The following is an 8,953-nucleotide window of genomic DNA, read 5'->3' as shown; positions in this document are numbered from 1 at the left end:
TACCTGGGCAGGCTGGGGAGGAGGGCAGAGAGGAACTGCCCAAAGTTCAGCACAGGCAAGTGCAAGGTCCTTCAGCTGTGGAGATTAAAAAGTGGGGAAAAGGGAGAAGTCCCAGGCACCAGCCCGGGCCGGGACTCAGTGCCTGGAGCAGCAGCTCTGTGGGGAAGGAGCTGGGGCTCCTGGTGGCCAAGGAGCTGTCCATGAGCAGCACTGGGCACGAGTGTGAAAAATGCATATTTTATGATTGGCTTTTCGCAGATATTAAAATGAATATTACATGTGTTATGTTAGAAACTTATGCTGTATTCGTTCTTTTAAGTAGTGTGTTAAATGTAGTTTTAGGTTATAACAACATGTTAAAATAGAAACTATGCTATGTAGGATACTTTTTTTTTTCTACAGAAAGGACTCATACTGAGATAACAGCCACAGGACACCTAAATCTTTCAGAGAAAGAGAATTTATTGCTCCATTATCAGGAGAAATGAACTTCTTCTTGCCTTGTTCGGGCAGGATGACGCTTTTAGGATTTTGAGGAAGAAGCTGACGCTGACCAGACAGAATCCTGTATTTGAATGGAATTTATGCATCATGTATGAGATGTATGAATATGCAACAGGTTATTGTTTTTAAGGGTTAATCCTCTGTTAACGTGGGTCCTTTTTCAGGCTTATGCTGCCCAGAAAAAGGTACCCGGACTGTCCATAACTCTTTGTTTCTATTGTCTCATGTTGTCCTAATTCAAATTGTCCAAATTATTATTACTCTAATTGTATTACTATTTTTATAGCCATTTTATTACTACTAAACTTTTAAAATTTTAAAAACAAGTGATTGGTGTTTTCCACAGAGAGCATTTCCAGCAGGTCAGGGGTGATGCTGACCCACTGCTCAGCCCTGGCCAGGCCTCCCCTGGAGGTCCCTACCAACCTGACCCACCCTGTGAAATAAAATCTGCACCCCAGCCACAGTTACATATATTTAATACATGCATTACATGCTCTTTTAATTCCTAAGCTGTGTTTTTTTTTTAATGTAAGTGTTTTTCAAAACAGCATTCAAAACAGCAAATTTCCATTTGTGGAGAATAATCAGTGTGATTATTCAGAGGCTGCTTCACAAAGAGGCAATTAAAATATCAAGGTGAGGGGTCTTAACACAAAAAAAGCTCTCTTCTTCCTTTTTAAGATTATTAATTTATAGTGCAGAATTTTAAGATGCTCTAGGAATAATGTCCCACTCATGTCTTCTCCCTTATGCCAGTACAAGCTTCCATCCTGCTGCACAGTAAACTGGGCTGGTGGGCTGGAACAATTCCTTTGGCAGCAGCAGCATGTATTGAAGTGACTGAAACTAGGAAACATCTTCTGTCATTTTAGGAAAATTACTGTAAAGATAAACTTCAAAATTCTCCTCTGAAAAAGGGCTTCAGCAGATGAAACAGCGAATTCTTTAATCAAAGCAACACAAAATGTCAAACCAGTACCAGTTTATTTGATTTCTGAAGTCACTAGTAGCAGGAAACAAACTGTTGCTTCTGGATTTTTATTCATGGCACTGTTTATACTTCTTCAGGGCAAAAAAAAAAAAAAAAAAAATCAAAAACAAACCCCACAATTATAGTAAAACTAAGAATTTTAATTCTATTACTGAAATAATTGTTCATATCGATACTGTCATTGGATTAAACAGATCAGAAAAAAAGAAGTCTCGTTTCTATTATTTTTTAACACAGTGTTATGGAACAGCTGGGTAGAAACTTTCAAAACTGTTTTGAGAATGAGAACCAGGTATTACAGTTCATGAGTTCGAGCATTTTATTCATGCCTAAGGTGACAGAGCACCAACTTTTGGGGTGGGGGGGAGCAGCTTTCACGGAATTGGTTGGATAAGAGTTGCTTATCACCCTTACACAAGGGCTGTGCAAATCTCCCACAGCACGAACCTGCACAGCAGGCCGGTGTGAGGATGATTTTAGCATTTCCCTGCTCGGCTCACACAGGCACCGAGGAGCCGGCGGGGAGCGAATCCACCGCGGCACATCCGGAGCTGGCGGGGCCGCGGAGGCCTCCCCGGGCACCGCAGCGATGAAGGAGAGCCCGCGGAGAGCCCGCTCCGGGCTGCCCGGCCCCTCACGGCCGCCACGGAGCGCGGGCAGGAAAGGCACGGAGCTCCCACAGCAGCCGCACCGGGAGAACCGCTGTGGCAGACCCCGGCCCCATTCCCCTCAAGGCTCTCCCCTCCACGTCCGCCATTTTAAACCGTCCCCACCCGCCCGCGCCACAAGCGATTCACTTCCCCATCGCTTTTTTTCCCTCGGCGGGGTTTGTCGCCTCTCTCCCTCTCCCACACACACTGCTGTGCCCTAATTTTTTATTGTTGCTGCTATTTTGGGGTGGTTTTTTTACGGTTTTCAACACACATTGTTCAAAAATTTCCCCGCCTCCACCGAGCCCTTCCGGGTCACGGCGGCGGCTTTTCAACAACCACTTTCCAATCGCCGCGCAAATTATTAATTTACAGGGGGATTCCCCACACTCCCTCCGGGACCACCTCGAGAAAAAAGAGGAAAAAGGGATCGGGGGTCGCTCCCGCGGCGCCGCGGGCGGGGCGGTGCCGCGTTTCCTTCCGGGGCGCCGCCGGCCATTTTGTGGCGTTAAGCCGCGCGCGCGGGCGGTTCCCTCTCATTTCCTCGTCGCGGCGGGACGGGGCGGCCGCTCCTGGCGCTTCGCTCCGGCCTCGGGCCGCCCCTCGGACCCTGAGGTGGGTGCTGCTCCCTGCGGACCCCGCGGCTTTCCCCTATGCACTGCAGCTTTCCTCCTTTTTGGACTCGCCTCGCGGCGTGAGGCGCGTCGCCCTCAGGGCCGCGCCGGCTGCTGACCCCCTTGAAACCCCTCAGGTTTATTCTCTTCGTCCGCCGCCGCCCCTCAGGGGCTCCTGCCCACCATGAGCTACGGCCGCCCGCCGCCCGATGTGGAGGGCATGACGTCCCTCAAGGTGGATAACCTGACCTACCGCACCTCCCCGGACACCCTCCGGAGGGTCTTTGAGAAATACGGCCGCGTGGGCGACGTCTACATCCCGCGGGACCGCTACACCAAGGAGAGCCGAGGCTTCGCCTTCGTGCGCTTCCACGACAAGCGGGACGCGGAGGACGCGATGGACGCGATGGACGGGGCGGTGCTGGACGGCCGGGAGCTCCGCGTGCAGATGGCCCGCTACGGCCGCCCGCCCGACTCGCACCACAGCCGCCGCGGGCCGCCGCCCCGCCGGTACAGCAGCAGCGGCTACGGCCGCCGCAGCCGCAGGTGAGCGCCGCGGAACGGGCAGCGGAGTTTGGGCAGTAAAGGCGATGAGCCTCAGCTGTGCGCCTGTGCAGTGAGAGCCGTTTGTTTTCATGTTGGTTGCCTAGAGAGGTAGCGAGGTCTCCGTCACTGAATGGTAGGGACGCAGAGTTGAGCCATGCGCTCTAGGCCGATCCTGCTTAAGCAGGAAGGTTGGACCGGGTGACCCACTGTTGCCCCTTCTAAGCGGACCGATTCTGGGATTCTGTGTCCTTTTCCTAATGAGTTTCGCGGTGGGGCTGGGAAGAGGAAGTGGGGGTTTACTAGAGGTTTACTGGCACAGGCACGTGGGGTTCCCTCGGAGTGGAAGAGTTTCGCCCTGTAGTAGGTTTAGCCCCCGGCCACTCACTCTGAACAATGGCGCCCTCGTAACACTCATTTTCTTGCCCACGTGCGTCCTGTTCCGCCTTCCCTGTCCCGCAGCACTCGCTCCGGTCCGTGCGTCACCTCTGAGCAACTTCTAACGCGCCCTTTTCTTTTTCTTTCCTCCTGGTGTGTTTTAGCCCTAGAAGACGCCGTCGCAGCCGATCTAGAAGCAGGAGCCGCTCTAGGTCCCGCAGTCGGTCCCGCTACAGTCGATCCAAATCCCGGTCTCGCACACGCTCTCGGTCTCGCTCCACCTCCAAGTCCAGATCTGCCAGGAGATCCAAGTCAAAGTCCTCATCTGTCTCCAGATCCCGATCCAGGTCAAGATCCCGGTCTAGATCTAGAAGCCCTCCCCCTGCCTCAAAGAGGGAATCCAACTCTAGATCCAGGTCTAAGAGCCCTCCTAAGTCTCCGGAAGAAGAAGGAGCTGTATCCTCCTAGGAACATGGTAATGTACCTCGGGGTCAGCACAGGATGCATGTTACTTTATTAGATCGCTTAGGTGGGGTGTTGGGTAGTTCTTGGAGCATTAATAGCCTGAACCAAGTGAATCCTAGTGGGGCACATTGTTAGTTATTGGTTTTGGTTTTTTTTTTCTTGAGCAGTGATTTTTTTGGTTATTGATTTAGGGAAATAATTACTGAAGGGTTTTCTACGGAGAAATTTTTTTTTTTAAACAGAGAAAATGTTTTATTGCAAGATTAATGCCTTGGTTTTAATAAAATATTGTATGAGACGCAACCTATGATGAAAATGACTATTTCTTACTGTATTTATCCAACATCTGCATTTTCCCCTTTAAAGCTGCGGTCTCCTGTTTGCTAAAAGAATATTGGCCAGTATTGCAGATTTTAACTGATTTGGCTGATCCTCCAGGGACCAGTTTCTGTGGGCGTGTGTTGGAGCAGGTTTGTCTTACACTGTTAAAGATACACTATCCTTTTAGAACGGAAGATCGGTTCAGTGGCCGTTGTACTGACTGGAGGTAATAACTGTCCTAGAAAAGTGGTAAAATTCCTTGCAACGAGAAAACCACGGAAACTAGTTTTTCCTCAAGTCGACATCTTGAAGAGGCATCTAAGGATACACTGGGTGGGGAAAGGATAGTGTGTCTTTAACCCTTCAAACTGTTTGGTCCTATTTTTTAAAAGGAAAGGGCCTGAGCTAGCTCTGGAGTTAGATAACTGTAGCAAAATTAGTCACATTTTCGGTTTTGACTGCTAATTAGAGCTTAGTTAAGTCTTTATGAAGAAGTATTAGTTTTGTAACTTTTATAAAACTCTGAATAATTGAGTGGTGAACAGGCTGAATTGAAGTTAATGGTGGCTTGATCCACAGCCTGGTGCTTATTCTCCTTTGTAACTAAATATTTTAACCAAACCTTACATTTGGCCTCTGAAGTAAAGCAACACACGGGGGGAGGTGGAACACTGTGGAAATTTCTAAAACTTAATTAAATTAGTCAAAGCCAGTTGAAACACAACTAGAAGTATCCCTGAAGTCATCCACACCCAAAATGGACAAGGTAGAAACCTGGCTGAATTTTTCTCTCTTCAAACCTAGATGCTTCAGCTAAATGAGAGCCCAGATAAAGGACGCCTTTGGGGGGAAAAGATCGCTTGAGTCTTCAGCCCATTGGAGAGACCCTGGCCGAGCAACCAGCTGTTGAAAAGGTTATTTTGTAACATTTTGTCTAACTTTTTACTTGTTTAAGTTGCGCCTCAAGTGGCAGATTTTACATTTTATGTGCCATTTTGTTGCTGTTATTCAAATTTCTTGTAATTTAGTGAAGTGAACGACTACCGATTTCAATATTGGCTTGGATATTTGAGGTAAAACTTCATTTTTGTTTATATAGTGCTGACTTCTATTGGAAATTAAAATCGATGGTAACTTGCTGCCTCCAGTTTCATACTGAGGAATCATGCAGCCGTTATATGCTGATAGCTAACTGTCAAAAAGTACTCTCAATTTTATTTTGAATCCTTAAATAAGTCCACAAAACTTCAACTTGAAACTTACTGTAAATGCTTTTTTTTTTTTTTTTTAAAGAAAGAAAAACTTTGACTTAAAATAGCATCTTCAAATTCAAATTGATAGAAATCTTTTCAGGTGACAGTTGATATTTGCAAGGATTGTTTTACCAGACTCAATTCTAATCTCTTCTCTTATGTATTTTTGTGCACTAGGCGCAGTTGTGTAGCAGTTGAGTAATGCTGGTTAGCTGTTAAGGTGGCGTGTTGCAGTGCAGAGTGCTTGGCTGTTTCCTGTTGTCTCCTGATTGCTCCTGTGTATGATGCCTTGTCGTGCAGAAACAAATGGCTGTCCAGTTAATTAAAATGCCTGACAACTGCACTTCCAGTCACCCGGGCCTTGCGTAAAATAATGGAGCATACAGTGAGCACATCTAGCTGATGATATACACACCTTATTTTTTCCAGAATGGTAAAACTTACCAACCTACATATATGAACTTACATATGAGAATTGTAATGTTAAGCAAAAAAATGGTTCATTCCTTTGTAAGTACTGATTGGTGTATCTTTTGCTTAAGACATTCTGTACTATACCCACTGTCTCTGTAGTTAATATTAAACATTTTTTTCTGTGTTAACTTTTCTCAACTTAATGTCTTGGGTCAGCTTATTTTTAGCTTGAAAAGATTTCTGCAATTATACTGTCAATGTTTAACTTCTATATAGTAACTAAATGCATTCTACTGCTTATAAATTTTATCCACTGGGGTTGCTTTGAAATTACCGTGGGCAAACTTTAATTAGTATTGTTACTAACCCAATGCTGTGTGGCAGGTGGTAACACACCAGGCCACGAACACAGACCCAGCCTGGGATGGTGTTTGGGAGGTCCACACTGAGCAGTACTAATAATTGCATTGCTGTGTGCTTGCCCTGGCTCACCAGGCTGCTGCTTGACAGGGGCTGATCTTTACAGTGATGATTTCTCTTGATTTGGTACCAAATGACTTGTAACTTCAAACATCCTGTGTCAAGGGTTATTGTAATGCCTTGTTTTATCTTATGCATGTATGTTCAATGGGAATGGAAACATCTGAACACTGGCAGTATGGCTTTGTTGAGGATTAAAAGTACTTTTCTACAAACTGAGGAGTTTGTATGTTCTAGGTCAGTGCAGTCTCCACACACTCATTTACCAACAGAGGGGCTGGATTTTGTATGTGGGACTTTGGGAAGGATTCTCAGTCCTGGGAAAAGGATCTTATGGGAATGGGTTTTTTATTTTAAGAGTGCAGTTACCTTTTCATAGCTGAAGCTGTGGATTTAGGCTGGATCTTGTGGATTTCCAGGTTAAACTCTGTTTTGTAGTGACTCACATGATGGAATTGAGGCTCTGAACTATTTCATGGACTTGGGGGAGGAACACAAATTTCTCAAAAGCCATAGCTGGAAAACCAAACAACTTTATTTTTACAATGCATGTTTTAAGAATTGCTGCTTCCCCAAAATACCCATGAGGTTTGCTGTAAGCAGGACTGTTCTGTGCAGCTCTGTGCTGCAGTGAACAGCTGAGTATCACCTTGTACTGCAACCTGAAGTGGAATAAAGAGAAGTGCCCTCTGACTGTGCTAGTGAGATGATCATCATTTCAATTGTGTGTCTTCCTGGCATGGAGGAGCTGGCCAAGTGCTCTTTGTCTGCACCAAAGGAGTGCAGGGGAACGTGGCTGCTCTTCAGGTTCCATTTGTGGAGCAGAGCCTCGATAGACCAGTCAGCACTGAGGGGAGGAAAAGGAGTGAAAACCTCACCCAGGGTTATCACTGCTGCTGTAACTCCAGCAGGCTCTCTCCAAACTAGTGCAGCACAGAGGGGTTTGTAGCAGTTTTCTACTTAACACCAAATTGGGGGTTCTTGGATTATTTTCAGATTTTGTTACCTCCAGGGTTTACTGGGCAAATAGCAGCCTGACTCACCATAAAGAGCTTTTCTGAGTCAGAGGGGTGCTGCCACACTCAATGTTCATCCACAGCTGACACAGGAGTTAAAATTTGAGTTTTAAATATGTAAAAATTTACCTTCGGACTTGGTATGTTGTCCAGAATTGAGCATGTGGGTTCTTCTCCAACAAGAAGTAAATTGTAGTTAAAATATCTTCAAAGTCTGTAGTTTAAGGAGATAAAGCAGTGTAGGTTAGTCTGGATTCCAGGTGTAGATAAATCTGCTATGAAATGGTAATTATAAATCAATGCAAGCACGGTGTTTCTGTGTATGAGAGACACAAGCAGGGCATGAAGGGACTCAGTTATTTACTTAATCTTCTACTCCCACACCCTCAGCTGGATTTATGGCATCTCTGAACTAGAATTAGCCCAGAGGAACAGGGTCAGTAGCACAGCGTCACCTGATCCACTGACACTGTTCCCAGCAGTACTTGGGACATGAACTCCTTGCAGTCACAAACCAAAGATACCGAAGAGCATTAACGTACCTTTGGGGTCAAAAAAGACATCCGAGCCCAAAATAACGTCTATGGGTGCAAGAGAGAGCAGCTCAGGGGACACGCGGCCCCAGGTGAGGCCGAGGACTGGCACGTGTGGCAGGCGGTTCATGAGGCAGCTGCTGCGGCAGCTCTGCAGGCACTGCGGCAGCTCCTCGCTGTCCGACAGGATCACCTGGGCACCGCACCTGGCGGCCACCACGCCGGGGAGGCTCACACCGGCACCGATCTGAAACCACAGAGTGTTCGTGGGGACCGCGGGCGGAGCCTGGCCCGCGGGTCACGGCAGGGGGAACCGGGCGGGGAGCGGGCGGTACCTCCAGCACTCGCTTGCCGGGCAGGCTCCGCCTGTGCGCCCACAGGTATTGGGCCAGGACCACGGCGCAGGGCCACACGTACGTGCCGTACTGCGAGTCCGGCACCTGCAAGACACGGGCCGAGGCGCTGTGCCGGGGTCCGGGAGCTGCCGCCGTTCCCCGCTGTGTCCCGGCTGCCCCCGGTACCTCGAGCACGCGCACGGCCAGCGCCGCCGGACCCTCCTGGAAGCGGTACCGCCGCGCGCGCTGCCGCCGCGCTGCCGCCATGGGCCAATCGCGGGCAGACACGTATGGGCGCCAGGCCGCGCCGGCCAATCCGCGCCTCCTCCCGGCGCGACGTCACGCGGAGCGCCGCCGCGGGCGCTGATGGCGATGAGGCGCTCGCCCAGCCGCGGCCTCCCCCCGGGACCGCGGTTATGCCGGACCGCTCCCGCCCGCACCGCTACCCCGGCG

At 48.4% G+C, this 8,953-nt stretch overlaps 2 protein-coding genes across 5 annotated transcripts; one reads left to right on the top strand and one right to left on the bottom strand.

Moving 5' to 3' along the window:
• Window positions 1-2,641: 2,641 nt before the first annotated feature.
• Window positions 2,642-6,334, top strand: SRSF2 (serine and arginine rich splicing factor 2). 4 transcript variants are annotated; one of them, XM_054278864.1, is made up of 3 exons: window positions 2,642-3,308; window positions 3,848-4,158; window positions 5,274-6,334. In XM_054278864.1, the coding sequence occupies exons 1-2, from the start codon at window positions 2,947-2,949 to the stop codon at window positions 4,149-4,151; spliced, it is 666 nt and encodes a 221-aa protein (XP_054134839.1). In that variant the 5' UTR covers window positions 2,642-2,946; the 3' UTR covers window positions 4,152-4,158; window positions 5,274-6,334. The 4 variants fall into 4 exon arrangements, 3 of the variants coding, with proteins under 3 accessions (XP_054134839.1, XP_054134838.1, XP_054134837.1); XR_008483149.1 differs by having other exon boundaries at window positions 2,644-3,308; window positions 3,848-5,383; window positions 5,900-6,334; XM_054278863.1 differs by having other exon boundaries at window positions 2,644-2,763; window positions 2,900-3,308; window positions 3,848-6,334.
• METTL23 (methyltransferase like 23) lies at window positions 4,291-8,873 on the bottom strand. Its single transcript, XM_054278860.1, has 5 exons — window positions 8,687-8,873; window positions 8,501-8,605; window positions 8,175-8,412; window positions 7,762-7,846; window positions 4,291-7,463 (listed from the first exon to the last, which is right to left on the bottom strand). Exons 1-5 carry the CDS (start codon window positions 8,765-8,767, stop codon window positions 7,262-7,264), a joined length of 711 nt encoding a protein of 236 aa, XP_054134835.1. The 5' UTR covers window positions 8,768-8,873; the 3' UTR covers window positions 4,291-7,261.
• Between the last annotated feature and the right edge of the window lie 80 nt (window positions 8,874-8,953).

This window comes from Melozone crissalis, unplaced genomic scaffold (assembly GCF_028551555.1).
Source record: "Melozone crissalis strain CALT ecotype California unplaced genomic scaffold, PUWL_Pcris_2 ptg000026l_1, whole genome shotgun sequence".
NCBI lineage: Eukaryota > Metazoa > Chordata > Aves > Passeriformes > Passerellidae > Melozone > Melozone crissalis.
This window is presented reverse-complemented; position numbering and strand designations above follow the sequence as displayed.

Coding starts and splice junctions, on each gene's coding strand:
- METTL23 (XM_054278860.1), bottom strand. CDS start 8,767: ATGGCGGCAGCGCGGCGGCAGCGCGCGCGGCGGTACCGCTTCCAGGAG. Junction 8,413..8,500: donor CCGGCAAGCGAGTGCTGGAG/GTACCGCCCGCT, acceptor CTGTGGTTTCAG/ATCGGTGCCGGTGTGAGCCT. Junction 7,847..8,174: donor TGTCTTTTTTGACCCCAAAG/GTACGTTAATGC, acceptor CTTAAACTACAG/ACTTTGAAGATATTTTAACT.
- SRSF2 (XM_054278864.1), top strand. CDS start 2,947: ATGAGCTACGGCCGCCCGCCGCCCGATGTGGAGGGCATGACGTCCCTC. Junction 3,309..3,847: donor TACGGCCGCCGCAGCCGCAG/GTGAGCGCCGCG, acceptor GGTGTGTTTTAG/CCCTAGAAGACGCCGTCGCA.